At 38.2% G+C, this 25,539-nt stretch overlaps 1 protein-coding gene across 7 annotated transcripts in view; it reads right to left on the reverse strand.

Moving 5' to 3' along the window:
• Positions 1-18,840, reverse strand: part of FBXW11 (F-box and WD repeat domain containing 11) — a 121,542-nt gene extending 102,702 nt beyond the window's left edge. For 3 of the 7 annotated variants that reach the window (XM_073232208.1, XM_073232211.1, XM_073232203.1), the window contains exons 1-2: positions 18,636-18,837; positions 10,096-10,257 (exon numbers count right to left, since the gene is read on the reverse strand). Coding sequence is in view for 4 of the 7 variants with exons in the window: in XM_017640757.3 (XP_017496246.1) it covers positions 18,636-18,680 (45 nt within the window). In the remaining 3 variants the exon portion in view is untranslated. Of the gene's footprint in view, positions 1-10,095; positions 10,258-18,635 lie in introns of all 7 variants that reach the window. The other 4 variants (XM_017640753.3, XM_017640751.3, XM_017640750.3 and 1 more) reach the window with 2 other exon arrangements.
• Positions 18,841-25,539: the final 6,699 nt, after the last annotated feature.

Here is a 25,539-nt window from a genome sequence, read left to right on the forward strand (position 1 = left end):
AGACAATTTTGTGTGAAAAATACATACATGAAACATACATGGAAGAAAAAATTTGTGTATGAAGGGAAGTATATCAGATATTAGTACAGGCAAACTTTTTGTTTTTGTTCTTCTATATCATTTTTAATTTTCTATAATAAATATGGATTACTTCTGTAAAAAGAAAATATAAGTTTCTCATTCAACATTTTTCAACAGTTTTTAATGCATGTGTAAGTTAACAGTATTGTGCTAACTGGATAACCTTATGGGGAAAAAAATGAATCTTGAACCCTAGCTCAATCGTAAAAAGCCATTATTTTGAGATAGTAAAACCATACAATTTCTAGAATAAAACATAAAATATCTTTAAGACCTTAGAGCAGGCAAAAATTTCTTAAAGAGGGCACAAAAAGCAGTAACTATAAAAGAAAACATTGATTAATGAGACTTCATTAGTATTAAGACATTCTATCAATCAAAAGACAGTATTGAAAAAGCAAGCCACAGAAGATGTCTGTAATACAAGTAACTAACAAAGAATTTTCAGATTATTATAAAGAACTCAGACAATCAGTAAGAAAAAAAGACAACTCAAAATTTTAAAAAGAATCAAAATACCTGAACAGGCACTTCTCTAAAGAGGTTATCTAAACGGCCAACGGGTACACGGAAAAAATGCTCAAAACATTAGCCATTGGAGAAATGTAAATTAAAACCACAATGAGATACTAATCACACCTACCAGAATGTCTAAAGTTGACTGAAAATGTCACATGATGATAAGGATGTAGAACAACTGTAACTCTCATATACTGTTGGAGGAACTGTAAGAATGTACAATTACTATGGGAAAAGATCTGGCAGTTTTCTTAAAAAAACTTTAACATACACTCTACCCCAGTATTCCACTCCTTAGAATACCCAAGAGAAAAAAGTGCCCAAACAAAAATTTGAACACAAATGTTCATGCAAGCTTTATTCTTAATAGCCAAACAACTGGTAACAACCCAAATATTCATCATCAGGAGAAAGGATAAACAAAACTGTTCTTTACTTGTATAATGTAATACTGCTAAGCAATGAAATAGAACAAACAACTGATACAAAAAGAATCAATCTCAAAAACATTAGCTGGGCAAAATAAGCCAAACATAGTAACATGCATGTTGTACAGTTCTATCTATATGATATTCAAGACCCTGCACAACTAATCTATAGTTACAAAAAACAGGTTACCTGAGGGCCAGCGGGGTGGGGAGTACAAAGGGGAATAATGGACTTTTTTGCAGGGAGGGGCAGAAATGTTCTACAGCTTCTATTTACTGCCGTAGTGATTACATGAGTTGCATGTAGCTCTCAAATTCAAACAGTATACTTAAAATGAGTGCAGTTTGGTGCATGTAAACCATACCTCAATAAAGCTGATTAAATAAAAAATAAACAAACAAAACCATAATATTGATACCATTATGTACCCATCACAAAGGCTAAAATAAAAAGGACTGGCAAAATTAAGTGATGACTGGAACTCTCTACATTAGAGGAGGGAGTGTAAACAGCCAATAAGCACTTGGAAAATAGCTTAGCAGTATCTACTGAAACTAATCATATGCCCATCTGACAAGCCAGTAATTCCACTTTGGGAGTTTTATAACCAATAGAACCAAGTGTTTATGTCCATGTTAGTGTGTTAAACAAACCATGGACTATATATATAAAATGAAATTATGCACAAAGGGGAAAAAATGAGTTACACACTCAAAATGGATGGATTTCACATACATAGTGAATGTGGGAAAAAAACACATGAATATATGCCATATGATTCATTTATATAAGATCCAAAAATAGCCATAACTAACCTACAGTGAAAGAAGCCAGAATAGACCTTTGGGAGAGCTTACTGACTTGTGTGAGGCACAGACAAAGGAAGCAAGCCCTCAAGAGGCTCTGGAAATGTTCTGTATCTTTATCTGGATAGTGGTTACATATTGTAATGCACACATATGTAAAAGTTCTTGAGTCGAGACTTAAGATTTGTGTTCTACACAATATGCATGTTATACACAATAAAAAATATATATACAAATGCCCTTTAACCAACCTTTGTTCATCTCTTGAAGCTAGTTTATTACCCAATATCCAGGTGTAGCTTCTATCCTTTGAGTCACTCTCACTCTCAGTCTAGGCACTTACATGTTCTCCATGTCTACCTCCCTCCCTAGGGAGTGTCTGAGTTAGTGTGCTCCTAACACGTGGAGGAAAGGCACTGGCATGACGACTGCGTAAAATCATGTCCCAAGTAGACAAGGAAGATCCCCAAATTACGTATTATCAGTATAAATGGTCTTAATATAGGTATAATTTTAAGTGAACAGAACAACCCCTTGTCAATTCACTATCCTTTTGATAAAGTTCTTGCAGAAAGTAGAGAAAATTAGATATAAGCAGCCAGCTCTTTGAAAGTAAGTAAATATTACTAATATTTTTGCTTGAAAATTTAACTCTGTAATTATATGGAAATTGATTTTTTAAATCACAGTATAAATATTCACTGAATACATAACTTTCAAACATAAAGCCAGGGCAGAGTTAGATGTCAAATCACATTATTTATATACTGAAAAACTTAACTTTACAAAGTTAAACTTTACATACAACATCACATGAAACTATTACTGCTGTCTTCCAAAATTAGATCATAAAAACATGTGGTTAACTTCCAGAAAACAATTTATGAATACAAGCTCTTTAGAAAAAGGATTTCACGTTTAAATAGTTTGGTTTATATTCTTGTGAATACATATACACACATACTTATAGCTATCAATATAGTCTATCCATTCTATATTTTAAATGCCTCATTTTTCCCTCTCTGCATCATCTGTTACTATCTTCTCCTTTCTTCCCCGGGCTATTCCAACAGTCTACGAAATGTTTCACAATTCCAATGCATCCTCCAAACTGTCTACGAGAGTGATCCTTCTAAAGCACAGATCTTGCTCAAACTTTCAAAACACCTCTCTTCCCAAACCACATCCACCACCCTCACTCCTCTGATCCTACAGGGATCACAAGTTCCAAAGCTTTTAGGGCCAAGAAGATAAAAGTTAAAGACGACTTTGCAGGGTCTATGGTGACCAAGAAAGTAGAAGCCCAGACTCAGAAAGGGAGCCACTGCTCAGCTCTAACTTTCAGACAAAACCAGAAATGCATGTTTTGATGTTAAATAGCTCGATTTTTTTTAATCTATGCAGACCAAATAAAATATATCTGTGGAGCTCTATCTGTCCACAGGCTACTAGTTTGTAACTTATGACCTAACAGATAAAGTTCTTATAATCTCTTTTGGCAAATTTATCTAACTCAGTCCCTCACACAAGCTGTACTCCAACAATCACAGAACTACTTACTAGTCCTCGAGACAGATGATATAAACCACTGCCTGCCAGCCCTTGTTCACTCAATTACCTTCACTATGAAAACCGTCCTCTGCCCCAATACATTCACACCCATGTCTAATTTTTGCTCAGGCCCCAAAGGTAACTTCAAAAATATGTTCTTTATTAAATTCCCTTCCTTTTCTAACTCCCACATACTGAATGCCTACTTCCATGATCCTTGTCAGTTTCACACTATACTATACCTTTTTGTGTAGAAGGGCAAGCTTCCAGAAGCAAGGTATACATCTGATTCTGTTCTGTATTCCCCATGTTACCAAGCAGTATCAGTTGAGTCCGTGCTCAATAATGAAGGAAGCTACTTATCTGCCTATTTGCGTGACAATTTGTAGCTCAACATGACAGCCATTACACTGACATGGTCCCTTAGATTTTGAAAATCAAAAGGCTAACAGGTTCAGAAAAACATCCTTTAGTATTAAGTTTGCATCAGAACATGAACTCATAGTTCTTTTTAAATACACTGCTTAGCTCTGTTCACTGAAAAAGTCTAGAAGCAATGACAACCCAAGAGCAATGACTTGGTTTCTGAATACCAATTCCCACTAAAAGGAAACAGAACTACTTGGAGAAATGGTTGATTTTTGATGTGTGGGAAAAGTAAAAAACCAAGATACACACAAACACTGATGGGATCATGATAAAAGGAATTAGGAATTATCTTGAAGGGGTTCTCACTGGCCAAATGTGGTACAATTTGAGCGGCAGTAAAGACTGACTGTTAACACACCAATAAACAAAAGTCCATGAGAGTGTGGGGATACACAAAAAAAGGGAGGATAAACAGGGATGGCCTCTGTGAATGCTAAATAATACAGGCAGACAGACTGACAGAAAACCACAATTTTGTAACTCCTATTGTAGTTAACTGATTTCAGGATCAGAACGTTCAAATCACTGGATGAAAGGTTTTAACGGAACAGGATATTTATAAGGTGCCAAAATATTGTCCCATAAATTCCCTTCTAATAGCAGAGGATAAAACTATCTTTACAACAGAGATCTGGCTGTTGCCACCTTAATCAAGGGATCAAATTTAGCAGAGCTCATGATGGGATAACCTGTCATTAAGTGCCTTCTAAGGTGACTCAATGAAAAGAACACTTCACCTATGATGAAGCATTCTCGTCAAAGTGTTTATCCAGGCTGCAATCAAGCTCTCACCTAACTTCCAGTTTACAGGAAGTATAGGAGCTAGAGAAACAAGTTATTGACACCATGAGGAAATATTCATAGGAGTGAAGAATGCTGCACACCCTACAGGACAACTAACTGAACTGGACTCTTCAACAACCACAAAAAATAAATGCCAGGAGATGAGGAAAATGGGCAGAGGGACAATTTTAAATGAAAAATTAGAGAGACATGGTGTATTTTTTTTGGATCCTGGTTTTTTTTAAGGTGGGGGAGGGTGCTGGAAAAGACATTCTGGGGACAATTAGGAAAATTTAAATTTAACTGACTAGTTCATAATGCATTATGGAATTACTTTCATTTTCTTAGATATAAAAATAACATTATGGTCTTACATATGTATAAAATATATGACTATGTAATATGTGGAGGTGTGTGTTTGTGTGTGTGTGTGTGTATGTGGTTTTAGAGACAAAGAGATTGTCCTTATTCTTAGGAGATACATACCGAAATGTTTAGAGGGTAAAATAGCATGTTGGCAACTTACACATTTTTTTACAAAAAAAAGGTATGTGTTTGGGGAAAGAACAAGAAGAAGAGAGGGATGGAGGGAGGGAGGCTGGCTTGGAGGGAAGGAAGAGAAGAAGGAGGAACCAAGGGGAGAGCAGAGGAGTGATCCAAACATGGCAAAATTTTAACAACTGTTGAGTCTAGGTGAAGAGAATATACATTTGTGTGTTGTACTTTTCTCACATAAAAGACTTATGTCTTCTATATATATATGAAATTTTTCACAATAAAAAGTGATGGGGGGAGAACAATTTACAAAGTAATCAGCTTAAAATCCATATAATACCGCGAGAGTGTCAGGAGATAGGAGTACTCCCAAGCGAAACCTGTGAAAGTAGAAACTGTTGCAATGGGTCTGGAGGGCAATGTGACAACGTCTATTTCGAATTTTTGAAAGTACCTATCCATTGTCCAGAAGATACATTCCTCCACATGTGAAATGACATATACACAGGTTATTCTTTACAGCATTATGTGTAATAGCTAAAGACTGGAAATAACCTGTGTGTGTGTATCAGTCCAGACTAGTTTCACAAATTACAGCACATACAATAAATCACCATGTATCTTTTAAATTATGAGAGCTCTTTGAAAACTAATAAGAAAGATGATCATGTCATATTTTACAATAAAAAAATCAAGGTGCAGAATGAGTACAGCATACACATATATGAAGGCAAACGAGGGCTACATGAGAATGTGGTTAAGAATGGGAGAATTTTTTTTCTTACTATACACTCCTCTTGGTAACTCAAGAATTTTGTACCATAGACATATATAATGCATTCAAAAAATTTTTTTGTTAAGTATTGATTGAGTGTAGCTTCATGAACTCATCTCCATTCATTCATTACCAAACCTAATTACAGTAGAGTTAACAGCTCACCTGGGTATTAGGATCTGAAGTCAGTACATAAGGTAAAAATAGCATACAGTAAAAATTTGCCTTAAAAATGCCTTAAGTACATGTTCTACTGGACAAACATGTCATCTAAATAATTTTAACACAGCTAATTTTCACTCCAGCACCTGAACAATTTACTGTTCTTTCAAATGACTTGTATGTAAAGTAGCTGGCTTGAAATTAGGCCTCATGTTGTGATGCTAAAATGTGTCTTTAAAATACCATAATCACACTCATCACAGCTAGATGAGAAGCATTAAGGAACTGATTCAAAGTGAGAAGAGTAGATTTCCATTTCCCATCTCAAGCCTGATTCAGAACCTTCACTGGTTAGATTATTTTTCCCTTGCTTTTGTCACAAAATGCATAGATTTGAATTTGCATAAATGTCCATAAAATGTGTACTGACAACATGTAGTTGTTAAAAAACATGTTTGGAAAACTACTTCTATTAACTAAACAAACCATTACAGTGGGAAAAAAAATCACAAGCCAAACACAATGGGCTAATTTACTGACTGGGAACAGGTTCAAACAGAATTCCCATATCAAGATGAAAAGGAGAGAGTGGTTAATACTTCCTTGGTCTTCTCTGATCACATATGATCTCATAGGGTCATAAGACCTTAGCTGTATGTTGGCATTCCCATACAGCACAGTATAGATCCCTCAATCTATATACTCTGAATATTCTTACGTAACTCTATTAAATAAAGTTAGCTACCACTGAGGCTAAATAAAAACTCCCAAATCTTTTATTCCTGCTCTCTCTGGTGAGTTCCAGGTCAAAATTCCTACTGTATATTCATTCTCATTGAGGATTCACCCACACGCAACTCAATTTCATTATAAACTGAACTTATTCTTTCTCTCTCCTCTCTCCCATCCCCCAGATCTGCTCTTTTCTAGTATTCCCTATCCTGGAAAAGAGAACAAATACCCATCTTGATGCCCAAGGCAAAAACCTTAAACTTATACTGTATTCCATCCATCTCCTGCTTGTATAACCAATCCCCACGTTCTGTAAATCCTGCCATCTACATCTCTTTTAGGTCATGCTTTGATTCAACTTTATCACTGTTCACTCCACTAACTGGCCTTCCTGCCTTCAGTCTTCTTCAATCCATCTTGCATACACCTGAGAAGTTAAGATCTTAAAATACAAATGCAGTTATGTTTATTCTTTCTACTTTAAGAACAGAGCAAGAACAAGTCCCAGAGTAATACAGCAAACTAAAAACAAGCTCTGTTAATAACATGATATAACACTAAAAGAGTGCACCAAGTATATATTTTATGACTATGTTCCTATTCTGCCCCTCACTGTATGACCAAATGAAGTAAGCTAGTACAGGTATTTCAGTAGAAGGTGGCCACAGGGAAACAAGGAAAATTCAACTGCCTTCTTATATAGACAAAAATGAACACAAAATGGATCACAGCAGTGATAAAGGCACCTTAAGGAAAACAGAGGGCTTCATAGACCCTAAGTCAGGAGTGCATTTAAGCTCAATGTACTAAATGTCTAAAGCCAAATGCCTTAACGAGAAAAGGGTTTGGGGATTGAAAGCAAGCAGAAAAGCTCAAGGGAGAGGTTCTGCCATAGACGAAAACCCTCAAGTAAGCTGAATGAGGTTGTTTCAGTCCCAGTCCAGCAAGTATCTCACTTTCCTGGTTGAGACCATGCTAAGCCACCTAACAATACCATCTGACCTGGTAGGTAAAGTCTATGTACATTAAGAATATTCCAGCCATTTGGCTTGAGTCTTCAAGTCCCTCTAACTCTTGTTTCTTACTTGAAACAATTAAATTGGCATATTAATTAGGACCTACTAAGCAAATTTACCTATCAGAAAAGTTTATATTAATCACACCAACATGCACATATCATTATAAATTGGAAATTGGAATTCTGGCTTTACACATTAGTCTTGTACAGCTGGTTAATGTGTAAGTCCAACCCTGGATAACGAGCTGCTTTAAACATGCTAACCAGATCAGATTTCTAAGGGTGTTAAAACCAAAGACCACACCTAAGATGAAGGTACATTAAAAAACCACACGTGACTACTTAATTAAAATGAAAATTTCAGTTCCTCAGTTACAGAGCCACATTTCAGAACAGCCACATGTGGCCACTTGACTAACATAATGAACAGCACAGATACTGAACATATCCATTATTGCAAGAAGTTCTAGTGGAGAGCAATGTACTTGGAAGATAATCTCAAACTAACCTTATTGTGAGCCCTCTTGGGAAACACCCTGATAGGTAGGTAGTGGATGGCTAACACAGAATCTGAGATCTAGACTGTCTTCTACAGAAGCTAAGAAAAAGATTTTCAACATCTGTTTCCTTTCCTTTAGCAATGTTTTCTTGATATCAGAATACAGTTTTAGTCTTAAGGATTTCTGCTCCTCTTTTTATCTGGATGATGCTCTAAACCAGAGGCACTATGGCACACACATTAGAAGCACATTCTCTGAAGCCAGACTACCTGAATTCATTACCTCATTTTTTTCTCTTACTAAAATGTGTGGCCTTGAACATGTTATTTAACTACTCTATCCTTCAATTTCCTCATTAGTAAAGTGGAAATAATGGTACCTACCTCATTGGGTTACTATGAAAATAAAATGAGTTTATACATATAAAGTGCTTAGAATTATGATCAACACAGAGTAAGTGCCCACTAAGTGCTAAATGCTATTATTTCTACTACCACTACCACCACCGCCCTGACAGCTCTTCAGATGACATGGGTGAAAAACGCTCACCTAAAAGAAATATTAGCAAATATTAAAGAATTAAACTAAAACAGACATCATAAAGTCAGAGCATTAGTCTATAATAAAAAGAAATATTTTTAAGATGAAAGGAAATGGGTAATCTGGAAACAGTATTAAATACTAGAAAAAGTCATGTTTTCAAGTGAGTTACCTGACAATGTCTTACTTGTAAGGCTGACAAACCACAGGTGAGGAGAAGTCTACCATAATATGCTACTGAGCTATTTAAATAACCAATAAAGACTAAGGAGGAACTGGGAAGACGCAGGTTTGAGTTCACTAGATCAAACGCTACTTCCCTGTATAAAAATATGTCTTGACACTCAAATGCACTGCCCCTCTTACACTCCCTAAATTACTTTTAGGTTCACAGGATAAACTGACTTGATCTTCTCATTTTTTCTTAAGCAGGGAGAGCTCCGGATGTAATTAAAATACCATGCTAAACAATGATCCATCGTGTGTTCTCCAAGTAGGAACCCATTACAGAAAACCCAAATCGCACCTTGCTCTTGCAGACAGGCCATCTGAAAATCCAGCAGTTAAAGTACAAGCTTCAGCAAATGTAGTCAGATGGAAAGAGTCAGAGCTTTGGAGACACACAGACCCAAGCTTAAAGCTTGGCTCTGCCATTTACTAGCTGTCTGACCCTGGGCAACTTGCACTTAATTAATGCTTATGAGCTTTATTTCACTATCTGTAAAATACAGGTAAAGCATGTGCCAACTGCATGAGAAATATATGTAAAGAGCCTACAACAGTGCCTAGCACTTAGAAGACACTCAATAAACAGTTTCTATAGTTAGTTAAACTTCCTGAGAAGACCCTCCAAGAGTCTTAAGAATAAAAAACCACTACTTTATACACTTAACTACAAAAACTATTTTGACCAAGTATTAACTAAATTACGAGAGATAATGCCTCAAAATTATCACTTGCTTTCCATATTTTACAAGCTATTCCCCAAACAAAATTCCCTTACTTGCTGTATTGCCTCTTAGACTCTGATGGTAATCCATTTGGACCTATAATAAAACTAAGTGCACTTGTCTCACTAAAACAAAGCTTTTACTAAAGCACTTCTGCCACATATACCTTAACTAGTCCACACCCAAACATGAACACTTTTATGCACAAATATCTAACATTTTTTCCTTTCTCTATTAATGGAAAAAAGTCTAGAAGTTTTGTTTTTTAAGCTTCTTTCAGTGAGTTGAGTTCCACATAACAAAACAATACAGGGTAATTGCTTACCTGGAAAATATTTTGTACTTCAGATCCACCAATCCAGAATGAATGGGGGTATTCCCTTTCAGACTAGTCTGAGAAAAGACAGCAGTCAAGCAGCTTCCAAGATTCTTTCCGTTTACTGTATCCAGCTTTCTTCAACAAAATCCCAAACATGCACTTCGGTAACTGTTGAAAGACAGAAAGCAATCCATACACCCACCATGGCACCAGCGGCAAACAACAGCCACCAAGAAATGGAAGGAAGGGACAATGGAATGGTGGATCTGAGGCACAGAAAAAAAAGTTATAAACCCTGAGTCAGTTACTGGGTATAAAAGGCCTGCAGCAGCATTCCTCACCTCTGTGTTGAGAGAAGGATAAGAAATTCTACATGGCAAGGAAAGAAACATCCCTAATATTAATATTTACTCATGATAAAGATCATGCTATTTCCAAATGAGAGCAGCTAAAAACTTACTCTATTATTCCACATAAACTGTCCCAGACCATTCAGCTACAATGAACCTCCTTATCCATTTTCTAAGACAGCTCCTCCACCATTACAAAGTTTGTCAACCAAAATTAATATGAGGGCTCAAATGTCTCCCAATAAAGATAAATCTTTTGGTTTGCTACATGTAAGACATCAAATCCACACATTCAAATCTTCAACCCTCAACTGAAATATAGGACATTTTAAAACACATGACAAAATTTGAAGAGTGAACTTCTGATTCAATAAAGGCCAATCCACCACAATGGCCAGTAATTGAGTAAACTAGGAAAAATAATAAAGAACACCAATAAACAATTTACTAGATAGATGACACCTTCAAATACATAAGCCTAGTCTACATTATATTAACAGTCTTTTACTACTATATCAACTTTTCCAGTAGACTGCAAACTATAAGGAAGAGGAAAGACATTCAACAGGATGACACAGATAAAAACTTAAAAATCAAAAGACCTTATTAACATATAAATTTGCTACTTCCTCAACTGCCACACTACTATCAACATGTTTCTGCAGTAATTATAATACCTACCTTTGTTGAAGGGCTACTAATGGGTGAGGCCCTTTACATTCATTACTCTATTTAATTCTCATGAAAGAAGAGAATAACTTGCCCAAAGTACCACATCTACGAGGTGGCAGGGCCCACGCCCTTTCCAGAGACTGCCATAGCCTCCCAAGTCCAAGAATCAGAAAGGCCATGATTCCTGGGGCAAAAGAAACACAGCTTTACTCTCAAAGGTCCCAAGCTAATTAACATCAGAATGAAGAACTACAAAAATACCGAAAAGTAAACATTTCAGCCTAGCTGAACTAAAATATAACTGAACCAGCTGAGCCACCCTGAAAGGGCAAACTCCCCAGATCTTGCCACTTAAAAACTTTTCATTAACAAAGAACATGCAATTCTAAGGCCCACAATACTAATATGAAAACAAAACATGTAATGTTGCCCAAGTAGTCTTTGTGTTAAGTAGCAAACACTGTGTCTGACAAAAAATCTCATCCAGTTGAAATTGAGGAATCCTTAAACTCGAAGACCTGTTGCAATGACTGAAGAGAGTCACAGGCAATGACTGAAAATGTCCTGATTTCTCATGTTATAGGCCAAGCAACTGAAGGGACTTAAATACCAGCTTATGATCAACCTCACCATAACGATCATATAGAAGTATCTTAATACCGACAACTTAAGAGAGATTACAAAAGTAAAATCTCAGGCAAAGAATGACTGTTGGGGTTTTTCCAATTAAGTGATGATATCCTGGAGCCTAAGAATAAACTGGAAACCCAATTTTATAAAAGCAGCTAGTGAGCCATGGCTAGTAGTTAACTGCTAAAGCAATACACTCTGCTTTTCAAAGTATAACTTAACTGTTATAACCAAAATGCTGACCAATTATAGCAAATACAACCACAACAACTTGACTAACAGACTCATTTCTGAACCTCTTGTTTCATCAGGCCCTTTCCTGTATTAGTGAGTTAATTTTCCCCTCTTCCCTTCAAATAAACATTTTAAATGAGTGCCTAATTGGTAGCAGGCCTTATGCTAGCAATAGAAAGATTAACAGATGCCAGCACAGGAGTATAAGGACTGAATCCTTCCTACCTCTGTCCATTCTCTCTGAGTCTACCAAGAGACCATCTCATAGTACAAAAACATATTTTATTATTAGTTCTCAAAACTGGTTAAGTGTTCTCAATTTAACTCTTAAAAATAATTAAAAATTTACTCAAGTTTCTTTTTCTCAATAGTAGAGTTGTCACTTAATTTTTCTTCTGTGAATCAGAGGCTTGTTATTAGAGAATGGTTTCATGTATTCATTATACATCTATCTGCACATTACTCACACTTTTTTTTTTTCATTTTGCATGTTAATGTCTCATTGTTTCTACTGCACAGCTTTCCATTCTGTGAGGGTCTTCACTGTTGACTCACCCTAAGAGGGAATTTCCTAAAAATGATTCCTGCTGACAATCACAGAACCCTGCAATCTTTGAATTTTGTTAAAACAATCAGATCCAAGTTAGAGAGACTCTACTGGACTGTCAGGTCTTCCTGGTTTCTCTCTCATTTGCCTATGAAGACAAATTTCCTGTTAGGCAATTGTGATCAGCAGAAACTTAACTAAGGCTAACAAACACATTCTTGACCAACAGGTTTTTTCCCCCTTAACTAATTCAACAAACAACAATACAATTCAGGAAGAAATCTTGTACTCTGCTTATTCAGTTAAAGGTCAAAATCATTAGCTTTGCTGAAACAAAAAATTCAAAAATCCTAATTTCTTCATCTAAACAGATCAAACATAAATCACAATGCTCAATGTTAATATGAACTAATCAACAGTCTCCTTCTACCAGGATACCTAAAGCAGATTGGATAGGTTCTCTCTGCAGTAAGAGCACAGTCTAATTATGTCCAATTGATAATTCTTAGTAATTGTTAAGAGTACTTGCGAAATTTCCAAGATAATACTGATTCTGTGTAAGTTCATCATTTCTCCCAAAGATGCCTCATTAAATGTGCAGATAAAAGCAACTGAATGCTAAGCCTCTAAAAAGCTTCACAAATAAATATATGTACAACTCAGCAGGAAAAATTAAAACCTTCTTCACACCATCTGTCTTGACTGTGCTTTACAAAATATGGTCCCTATATTTGTGGGCAAAGTTAGCATGTCAAGGAGTTGCAGAGAGACAGGCCTCTGCAAGTTCCTTTCACATGCATCTCTGATCTAATCCTCCCAACTCACAGCAATACCTGCATTTCCTTATTTTTACTGATAATTAAATCATACCACAAAAAAGTGAAATTTCTTAGGGTCACACAGCTAGCAAGTGACAGAATTCAGATACAAACTCAGGTGTTTCACTCTAAAGTGCATGCCCTTTCTGCTAAATCATGTTTCTCTAAGGTCACAGAACCATTAGAACTTACTATCTGCCAAGTTCACATCAACAGCTATAAAAGGAATTTGGTTTCCTCAATACTTTGCTACCAACCACTCTCTGGGACGTAAATCAATATGTATGTGTGTAAAAGTCTGTAGATAACTGTTAAAACATCTCTGGGTGTCTGTGTGCCACACACCACCCCACCTTTTCCCCATACCAGTTTTTCTCCTCTATTCATCTCCATCTTTGTCTTACAGTTATCAAAGGGAAATTTTAAAAATCTTAAAAAATCTTTTCACAGCATAAGAAAAATACCTAATACTAATTTAAATCAATAAGTATCTACTGTGCACCCAAGTGCTAAATACCATGAAGGATTCAAAGAACAATCAGAGACAACCTCTGGAAGGGAAGCTCAGACATGATCACAAGCTTTTATGAAATACAGGAGAGATATAAGTCCCATAAGAATTAAGAACATATTATTATGGGAATTAGTAATATAGGTGAGAATTTCCAGAAAAGTGGATGGTTAAGATACAGGAAGATGCCAATAATGCATGTAAATGAGCAACAGGAAAATTCAACTCAACATTTACTGATCACCTACTATAAAAAAGCACTATGAGGAGTTGGCCATTTAATAGGGGACACAAACAGGAAACTATGATACAAGCGCAGAATATGTTAAGTGCTACAAGATAAATACAAAGTGCCAGAGTTCACTCATTTCATTTAACAATGATTATCATGCAAGCAGTGCTATAGAAATAGAAACAAAAACAAAATGTTATCTGCCATCATAATATAAATCAAAAGAGGTGGCATCTAAATTGGGTTATGAGAGGATAGGACTTTATTAGTACAGAGAGGATTGCTGAGATCTGACATGACCTAAGACAATTTGGTTAGAGCCAAATTGTCGGGTTCTTCTCTTTAGTACTGTCAGTAGCCTTCAATACACAAAGGTAGGTCAGTTCCTGTGGGTGCTGACAAAGGAAATGGTGTGAGCGGAATCTGAAGAACCCTAGTCCTCCATGCCTTCACTGGAATATAGAATAAGTAAGTAATGTGGGAAGAAACACTGGAAAGGCATCTGGAATTGAAATTACTAGGATATAAAATGCTTTTTTTCCCTTAAACTGTAAATATCATTAGGTACCTGACAGCACAGGAAAGTTTGTGTCTAGAATTCATAGGCTCAAAAAGCATTCCTCCAAGGGATACATAGGCTGTCTGTGCACCTATATAGTGGGCTAGTAATTCTCGCGTGCTGGCTCTGCTTTCAAGGTACAGCAGTCAGGGGCCAAGAGCGCCAAGACTCGTGTGCACCATCATGTTTACCCTTGTGAAATCCAAAAGGGCACCTAACCTACTCCAAAATCAAGGGCAAAAACTGATATATTTGAGCCAGAGCCTCTCAAGGCAGGTCAATGAAGTCTATAAATATGTATGCGGTTTTTTCATTTGGACCTTACTTAAACCTGTCTATTTAATCTGCATTGGGTAAATCAGCACTTGGCTAGAGGTAGATAAGGGTAAGCTATGGTGACAAAGATCCAATTTCTTAAAGGTGTCAATCCAATTTCTTAAACAGTCCCACTTACTCCAATTAGAAAGCCAATGAAAAGAAGGGGGAAAATAATCCAAAAAGAAGAAAAAAAAATTTCTAGTAATTTACTAGTTTCCTTCATCTCCTTAGCCTTGTGGCTTGCCTGTACTTCAATAGCTCTAAAATAGGATTTATACTATACCTTTTTAATAAGGCCTGATGTATTTGATCTACACTATTACATTCTACAAGCAATACAGCCACTTAGATAACACAAAAGAGAAATGACTCATTAAGGTCACTTAGCAAAGAGGAGAACCATTCAACAGCTAACAATAGAGTATTAATTGTTTAAAGGGAGAGAGGAGAAAGCAGGATTACCTTTCCTCAACTTCTAACATCAACCTCTGCTGTCTTCTAATAGGGAGGACTATCTTTCTCTTCCAATTAGCAGCTCTGTGAGTATTTTAAAGCAATGAGTGCCCTAACATCAACTCATATTCTTAACTCAAGCACTAATAAATACCATGTGATGCATAAGGCAGTTTTCATCCTATCTAATGAAGTCCACGGCATTATATATAGCCTGGTGAACTCTGTATATTTCCAAACAGATTATTAATTAAGTTGATTTTACTTAAGTCAGTGGTTTGAAAAGCAGTCCCACAAACTAGATAAAGTATTGGGCTAAGTGTAAGGCCATGGAAGTCATCCAGTGGCTAAATTATTCATCATCAGCAACTGTAAATTCAGTTGTCTCAATCAAGAGTTTATAATCTATATTAAAGACTGAACCCTATCACATAAGTCAGCTGGAGAAGAACTCTTTGTGGAACTGGCCACAGCCAAGGGTAGGAGTCACAAAGGGGGTTATATTTTGGAAATTTAATTATTCTACAACACCAGCTTTATTTCCTTGTAAACCAAAAAAGTGCAAGGAATAAAAAGGAGAAAGAATAAAAAAGTCAAAGAAAGTAGAGGGTTATGGTCAAGGAATTGGAGATACTCAAGATAATCTATTTACTCTCTTCATCATATCATGTCTGGAATATCAAATGAAAGTTACCTTAACTATTAGGTAGTGAACTGGTACAGGCAGCATAATCACAAAAATTTGAGTACTGAAGCTGACTCATAAAAATCTAAAAATACTTTACATTTTAGGCTTACAAAATACCACCAGGTTAACCCCTTCCCCTGTTTCAACCATGTGATTTTTTAAACGAATGTAAAAAATATTTTTAACCTAGTAATTAAAATGCAGTGAATACAGAAAATCAGATGCAATTAGATTTTAAGACATTACCACTCCTACATCTGATCTTGGATGTACTAAATCAGTTATTAAGTATTCTTAATTTGTTAAATCCTGTGCTTTCTGACTACACTAAAATGATTATATATATGCTTATGAAAAGGGTTGCCTAAGAGTCTTAACTGGTATCCCTTTGAGGGAATATCAAAATCTGTTTATGAAAAGCCATTTAAAATTGATCTAGGTAACTACTAAACTCTAAATTTTCTAAGAATCCCAGTTTATAATGTCCTTAAAAGGCTTAAATCTTTTCAGATCATAGACAAGTACAATCATGTAACATTAAAATATTTTGAAGTTACGAGCATAGGTAGCCAGTAAATTAAGGCCAGAGATTTTTTTTTACCACACATTTAGAGACACTAAATGTATCACATCGTAATTCTTCTAATTCTTTCAAAAATAAAGACATTTTAGTTTTTTTTTTAATGACTGGAAATGGAAGGAGCACAGAACAGCCAATATCAAAGAGGCACCAAATTACAATTTTTCAATACAAAGTACTCCTCCTGTTAAGTACATGCATTTATTAGAATACATATTATGTACATAATTCCAATTGAGATATTTTACCAAAATTTGCACAATTTCAAAGGCTTGACTACGATAAGTTTGATAAGTTACACTGAAAAGGAAAAATTACTTAATGAAAATCAAATAAAAACCCACAAGTGACAGTATCCCTTAGAAAACCGCTCCCACACGCGTGCGCGCGCGCGCACACACACACACACACACACACACACACACACACAGACACACCAGAAATACCAGAGCTTTTTCCCCCCGTAGTTTTCAAGAACACTGGGGAAGTCTAGTTCGATGAATTATACAAAGGACAGAAAATATACGCTGCCTCCATATTTAAGCTTCTGTACTCCCATTTTTAAAACATTCATCTCAACTCGCCGGATACCATCACCCACAGAAGCCATGCAGCTATCCAACAGACTTTCAGTGTCACCATTTATTATTTATAGCATTAAATGGGGGAAGTGGCTCTGATGTCACCAACCCTACCCAGTGGAATCACTGACTCAATAAACGATTTCATACTGGAGAAAATCTGCTAGGAAAACATGTTGCTGGGTTAAGTAAAATTCTTTCACCTATCCTCTCAACCCTGGGGTAGAAGTTGTTACTGTGTTCCGAGAGACACAGAGAAACTGTCAAGGTTTCCACAGGAAGAAACCCTGGGCCTGGCCATTTGCTGAGGCAAAGACTTCCTCCTTCCAACTCTCCAGAGCCCCAGTTTGATTTCCCTATCTTCAAACTGGCAGGTAATAGCTGCCATATTTCTTTCCTTCCACAGAATTATCCATCAAAAAGCAAATTCGTCGCTTCTACTAGTCACTCTTTCACGGTCCTGTTTCTAGAAACCCCTTCTGGCTCCGAAGTCCTAAAGCGGAAGGGGTCTGGAGTGTCCGTGGGGCCAAGGAGTCTGGCCTGACTACCAGCGGGTTCCAACAGAACAGTCATCACTTTCCCAAGAGCCTAGGTTTCTCCTCCTTTTTTTCTGGAGAAGAAATAACTAGCTGCAGTGATGAGAACAACCCCCACCCCTTACCCCCAATTTCGCAAAGCAGCTCTGGAAATCGTAAAGTTAAGGTTTCCCTTTCCTGGGAGATGGAATCCAGAGCACCTGGGGCCTTGCTATGCAAACATCCCTCTCGACTGAGTAGGAAACCCTTTGTCCGAGAAACCGGACATCACAGGGGCCCGGGAAAGAGGCCCCTTACCCATCACAGCCTCAAACCAGACAGCTCCCCACCCCCACCCCTATATGGTCTTTCCTGGCATCCACACAGCCTTTGGCTGCGGACAGAGTGCTGAGACTCCTACCAGGATGCGGAGGCAAAGGCCCTGACCGCTCTTCTCCGTACCCCCTCCCACCACCATCTCACTCGGCCTATGGGTCTTGTAAAAGCGGTGCAGGCCTGGGCCGGATAAATAGGGGGGGGGGAGTCCCCGTCTAAGACGAGAATGAGATGCTAGAGCGAGTGTGAACTACGTCCACAGCATAAGCGAAAGAGGGTCGTTGGAGAGACTGGTCCGGGGACAGGGCAGAGGGAGAGAGGAGAACCGAGGAGCATGGAGGGGGCCGGGCCGGGGCCGGCCTGAGATCTCGAGGGATCCGGATGAACCGCGCCGGACCCGAAGCAAGGGAAGACTGGGGGCCCAGGTCGGGGCCAGAGCCGGCCTCGCGCCGGACGTTGAGGTGGGCAGGCCCTCCCGGGGCCGGCGGACGAAGAACGGACGGTCCAAACGGCCGCACTCACCATGAGCTCGATGGTCTTGTCCTCAATCACCGAATCGGGCTCCATGGCGGCCCCGCCTTGCTCTCCCCGCGCAGCAGCGAACGGCCCGGGCGGAGGAGGCGACGGCGGAGGCGGCAGAGGCGGAGGCGGTTATCGCACCCACTCTAGCTGCCAGCCCGCCCGGGCCGCCGGCAGCTCCGCCCTCCCCTTGGCGAACGCAGTACGCAGAGCGAGGACTACAGCTCCCAGCAGGCGCTGTGTGCACCGCAGAGCATTGTGGGAACGAGAAGTCAACACCAGAGGAATCTCTCCTGGCAATCCCAGCTGAATTCTGAGTCCAAAAGTAGCACGGACTGTGAATGTGGGACAGACAGACTCAAACAACTAAGGGCTGTCTCAGCGTAGGGCCTCGGTAGTGCTACGACTACATGTCCCAGAAATCTCTGCGCGGAGGTTCTCCTTCCGGCTAATTTTTTCTGACTTCCTGGCAGCCCAAGGCTACCCGGGCCGGGACGGAAACTCCGAGGCAACTCTTCACTTGTCAGAGATCCTGCCTGTGCAACCTATTTCCGCACATGCGCAGTCGGTACCCGCAGTGCCCATTCGACGACGTCTGGGTAGCGGCGCGTCGGCTAATAGGGACATAGATTTTGGAGACAGGTGGGTTCTAGGTGCGTTAGGAGGGGACGATCTTGGGGTCAGATGTGGGAGAGCGCCAGCGAGCGAGAGCAGCCCTGGCAAGGGAGGAGACTCCGAGTGCATTCCTAGCATACCAGGAGTGAGGGTTCCAGAGATTTTGTTGGAGAAGAGACGGTTTGTGATGATGAGCTGTGGTGCTGCCTGTATGTACTACGAACTGGGAGGAGCTGTGGATCAAAGGGAACCTGTGTATATTGAGCGCATCTTACTCATTAATTCAGAAAATATTTAATGTTTTTAAACTTCCACCTTCTGCTGGGTACCAGTCTAGGCACTGGGAATCAGTTTTGAACGTTACCGACAAGTCCTGCAGTGTTCTCATGAATCTTAATTCTAGTAGGGAGAAGACAGATATTAACCAAAAGTGTGATAAGTACTGAGAAGGAATACAGCTGGAGACATGGAGATTCCTTCTAGTGAATTCTGCCTGTGTGAACTTTGTCAGGTCTGTTAGTGCCCTTTAACCAAAGACAACCAAGTTGGGTTTATTACTGATTGCAGTGGTGGAGAACATACACTATGAGGAACGGTGGGGCATATCAGTAAGTTGCTATGTGATTTGAGAGGGAGTTGGAGAAAGTGGGGCTTTACTCTGGATTAGATGTTGTCAGGAAGTCGGAGTGAATCTGTGATTGGCATCTCCATGAATCTTTCCTGGAAGAAGGGAATATTAGACTGAGGTGAAGTAATTGAGAAAGAAGCAGTAGGCCCTCATTAGCCAGGATGGGGGATATTTGATCATTTTTTGTGGTTTGGACAATGTTTATGTTTCAACCTCTGTTCAAATATAATCAAGTAATGGTCTTATTTTTGTCTTGATCTGTCATGGTCACAGAATGGCCTCATCTGATGTTTATGTTCTGTGAAATTAGGTTCAACTAGAGAACACAAGCCCTAGCTAGCTAAGAGGGCCAGGCTATCATTTAGTACATTACAACCTGGCTGATTGTACCAGGCCAGCTTCCAAATGTGAGGCTGCTTTTGTTACTCGGGTGTTTTGCATTCTCTGCATCTGTAAATTGAGGGGACAAGATGACCTAGAAAACTTAACATTTCCAAGGACTAAGCTATTACAGTAATTTATATGCATGCAGGACACAGTATAAGTTCTGTGCAGGTAGAGCTTAGAAGTTTCATAGTCCTTTTCTGGTGCTTTCCACCAAGGGAATTGAAAGAAGAACAATAGGAAGAAAGCACAGAGTTGGAGAGTTACTGCCACTAACTTGCTGTTTGAATTTCACTAGGTCCCTTTCCCTTACTGGGCCATTCATTAGTAAAAAACAAAAAAGGGCTTAGAATAAATAACCTTTGTTTCAGTTACCTACTGCATCATAACAAACTACCCCTAAGCTGCAGTAGCTTAAAATAACAGTGGTTTATTATTTTTTACAATTGTGTGGGGCGACTGGACTCAGCTGGGCTCAAACAGTATAAATTAAGGGTATGGGACTGCAGTCAGCTGTGAGTTCATCAAAATGACTTCTCCTCCTCTAGGGCCTCTTATCACCTGGCTTCTTATTTAAGCTTTTACGTGGTGGCTATCTTCCAAGAAGACAAACCCCAATAAGAAAATGTTTATCAAGTCCTTGGTTGAACCATACCTGCTGATGTCCCATTGGCCAATGCAAGTCATCTGGCCAAGCCCAGATCAGGATGAGAAGGGACTATACAAGGTTGTGAATACAGAGTGTCCTTTTCACTGGGGACCACCATTGTAACAGCCAACCAAGACCTCAAAGTCTTTGCAAGGTACCTAGCACATAGGGATAGGATAGGAATAACAAGCCAAATATGATGCCCAATATGTATGCATATGTATGTTTGTTGTACACTTTTTTTTATTAAGGTATTATTGATACACACTCTTATGAAGGTTTCACATGAAAAACAATGTGGTTACTACATTAACCTATATTATGAAGTCCCCACCCATACTCCATTGCAGTCACTGTCCATCAGTGTGGTAAGATGCCACAGATTGACTGTTTGCCTTCTCTGTGCTACACTGTCTTCCCTGTGACCCCCACACCTTTCCCTTTCCCTTACTGGGCCATTCATTAGTAAAAAAAAAAAAGGGCTTAGAATAAATAACCTTTGTTTCAGTTACCTACTGCATCATAACAAACTACCCCTAAGCTGCAGTAGCTTAAAATAACAGTGGTTTATTATTTTTTTACAATTGTGTGTGCTGAACATAATACCCCTCAATCCCCATATCCCTCCCTCCTTCCCCACCCACCCTCCCACACCCCTCCCCTTAGGTAACCGCTAGTCCCTTCTTGGAGTCTGTGAGTCTGCTGCTGTTTTGTTCCTTCCGTTTTGCTTCGTTGTTATACTCCACAAATGAGGGAAATAATTTGGCACTTGTCTTTCTCCACCTGGCTTATTTCACTCCAGCTCCATCCATGTTGTTGCAAGTGGTAGGATTTATTTCTTTCTTATGGGTGAATAATATTCCATTGTGTATATGTACCACATCTTTATCCATTCATCTACTGATAGACACTTAGGCTGCTTCCATATCTTGGCTATAGTAATGGTGCTGAGATAAACATAGGGGTGCATGTTCTTTTTGAATCTGAGAACTTGTATTCTTAGGGCAAATTCCTAGGAGTGGAATTCCTGGGTCAAATATTTCTATTTTTAGATTTTGAGGAACCTCCATATTGCTCTCCACAATGGTTGAACTAGCTTACATTCCAAACAACAGTGTAGGAGGGTTCCCCTTTCTCCACATCCTCGACAGCATTTGTTGTTCTTAGTCTTTTCCAGGCTGGCCATCCTTACTGGTGTGAGGTGATAGCTCATTGTGGTTTCAATTTGCATTTCCCTGATGATTAGTGATGTGGAGTATCTTTTCATGTGTCTGTTAGCCATCTGAAATTTTTCTTTGGAGAATTGTCTCTTCATATCCTCTGCCCATTTTTTAATCAGGTTATTTGCTTTTTGGGTGCTGAGGCGTGTGAATTCTTTATATATTTTAGATGTGAAGCCCTTCTCCCATACTGTAGGATGCCTTTTTGTTCTGTTGATGGTGTCCTTTTACCATACAGAAACTTTTTAGTTTGATGTAGTCCCATGTGTTCATTTTTGCTTTTGTTTCCTTGCTTGAGGAGATGCGTTCAGGAAGAAGTTGCTCATGTTTAAATTCAGGAGGTTTTTGTCAATGTTGTCTTCTAAGAGTTTTATGGTTTCATGACTTACATTCAGGTCTTTGATCCATTTTGAGTTTACTTTTGTGTATGGGGTTAAACAATAATCTGGTTTCATTCTCTTCTGCATGTAGCTGTCTAGTTTTGCCAACACCAGTTGTTGAAGAGGCTGTCATTTCCCCATTGTATGTCTATATCTCCTTTATCATATATTAATTGACCATATATGGTTAGGTTTATATCTGGGCTCTCGAGTCTGTTCCATTGGTCTATTGTTCTGTTCTTGTGCCAGTACCAAATTGTCTTGATTATTGTGCCTTTGTAGTAGAGCTTGAAGTTGGGAAGCGAGATCCCCCCTGCTTTATTCTTCCTTCTCAGGATTGCTTGGGGTCTTTTATGGTTCCATATGAATTTTAGAAGGATTTTCTCCAGTTCACTGAAGAATGCTGTTGGTATTTTGAAAGGAATTGCATTGAATCTGTAGATTGCTTTAGGCAGGATGGCTATTTTAACAATATTAGTTCTTCCTATCCATGAGCACAGAATGCGTTTCCATTTATTGGTACTTCTTTCATTTCTCTCATAAGTGTCTTGTAGTTTTCAGAGTGTGGGTCTTTCACTCCCTTGGTGAGCTTTATTCCTAGGTATTTTGTTCTTTTTGATGCAATTGTGAATGGAATTGTTTTTCTGATTTCTCTTTCTGCTAGTTCATCATTAGTGTATAGGAATGCAACTGTGTATTAACTTTGTATCCTGCAACTTTCCTGAATTCAGATATTAGATCCTATAGTTTTGGAGTGGATTCTTTAGGGTTTTTATATACAATATCATGTTATCTGCAAACAGGCACAGTTTAACTTCTTCTTTACCAATCTGGATGCCTTTTATTTCTTTGTGTTGTCTGATTGCCTTGGTTAGGACCTCCAGTACTACGTTGAATAGAAGTGGGGAGAGTGGGCATCCTTGTCTTGCTGCCGATCTTAAAGAAAAGCTTTCAGTTTCTTGCCATTAAGTATAATGTTGGCTGTGGGTTTGTCATATATGGCCTTTATTATGTTGAGGTGCTAGCTCTCTATACCCATTTTATTGAGAGTTTTTATCATGATTGGATGTTGAATGTAGTTGAATGCTTTTTCAGCATCTATGGAGATGATCATGTGGTTTTTGTCCTTTTTGTTGATGTGGTGGCTGATGTTGATGGATATTCTAATATTGTACAATCTTGCATCCCTGGAATAAATCCTACTTGATCATGATGGATGATCTTTTTCATGTATTTTGAATTCGGTTTGCTAACATTTTGTTGAGTATTTTTGCATCTATAGTCATCAGGGATATTGATCTTGTAATTTTCTTTTTTTTGTGGTGTCTTTGCCTGGTTTTGGTGTTAGAGTGATGTTGGCCTCATAGAATGAGTTTGGAAGTATTCCCTCTTCTTGGTAAACTTTAAGGAGGATGGGTATTAGGTCTTCGCTAAATGTTTGATCAAATTCAGCAGTGAAGCCATCTAGTCTGGAGATTTTGTTAATAGATAGTTTTTTGATTACCAATTCAGTTTTGTTGCTGGTAATTGGTCTGTTCTTTTCTGTTTCTTTCTGGGTCAGCCTTGGAAGGTTGTATTTTTCTGGAAAGTTGTCCATTTCTTCAGCATATTTGGTACAATTTTTTCAGTGTTATCCAGTTCATTAGCATATTTTTTTCATAGTATTCTCTAATAATTCTTTGTATATCTGTGGTGTCTGTAGTGATTTTTCCTTTCTCATTTTTTATTCTGTTTATGTGTGTAGTCTCTTTTTTTCTTGATAAGTCTGGCTAGGGGTTTATCTATTTTGTTTATTTTCTCAAAGAACCAGCTCTTGCTTTCATTGATTCTTTCTATTGTTTTATTCTTCTGACTTTATTTATTTCTGCTCTAATCTTTATTTTGTCCCTCCTTCTACTGACTTTGGACTTCATTTGTTCTTCTTTTTCTAGTTTCATTTATTGTGAGTTTAGACTGTTTATATGGGATTGTTTTTTTTTCCTGAGGTAGGCCTGTATTACTATATACTTCCCTCTTGGCACGGCCTTCACTGTGTCCCACAGATTTTCCAGTGTTGAATTATTGCTGTCATTTGTCTCCATATATTGTTTGATCTCTGTTTTTATTTGGTCATTAATCCATTGGTTATTTAGGAGCATGTTGTGAAGCCTCCATGCATTTGTGGGATTTTTCATTTTCTTTGCATAATTTATTTCTAGTTTCATACCTTTGTGGTGTGAGAAGCTGGTTGGTGCAATTTCAATATTTTTGAATTTACTGAGGCTCTTTTTGTGGCCTAGTATATAATCTATTCTTGAAAATGTTCCATGTGCACTTGAGAAGGATGTGTATTGTGCTGTTTTTGGATGCAGAATTCTATAGATGTCTGTTAGGTCCATCTGTTTTAATATGTTGTTCAGTGCCTCTGTGTCCTTACTTATTTTCTGTCTGGTTGATCTGTCCTTTGGAGTAAGCAGTGTGTTGAAGTCTCCTAAAATGAATGCAGTGCTTTCTGTTTCCTCCTTTAATTCTGTTGGTATTTGTTTCACATATGTTTCATATGTGTTCCTGTATTTGGTACATAGATATTTATAATGGTTATATCTTCTTGTTGGATTGACCCCTTTATCATTATGTAATGTCCTTCTTTGTCTCTTGTGACTTTCTTTGTTTTGAAGTCTATTTTGTCTGATACAAGTACTGCAACTCCTGCTTTTTTCTCCCTATCAGTTGCATGAAATATCTTTTTCCATCCCTTCACTTTTAGTCTGTGTATGTCTTTGAGTTTAAAGTGAGTCTCTTGTAGGCAGCATGTAGACGGGTCTTCTTTTTTTATGCATTCAGTGTCTCTATGTCTTTTGATTGGTGCATTCAGACCATTTACATTTAGGGTGATTATTGATAAGTATGTACTTACTGCCATTGCAGGCTTTAGATTCGTGGTTACCAAAGGTTCAAGGTTGACTTCCTTACTATCTAAGAGTTTAACTTAACTCACTTAATATGCTATTACAAACACAATCTAAAGGTTCTTTTTTTTCTCCTCCTTTTT

The sequence above is a fragment of the Manis javanica genome, chromosome 1, assembly GCF_040802235.1.
Source record: "Manis javanica isolate MJ-LG chromosome 1, MJ_LKY, whole genome shotgun sequence".
NCBI lineage: Eukaryota > Metazoa > Chordata > Mammalia > Pholidota > Manidae > Manis > Manis javanica.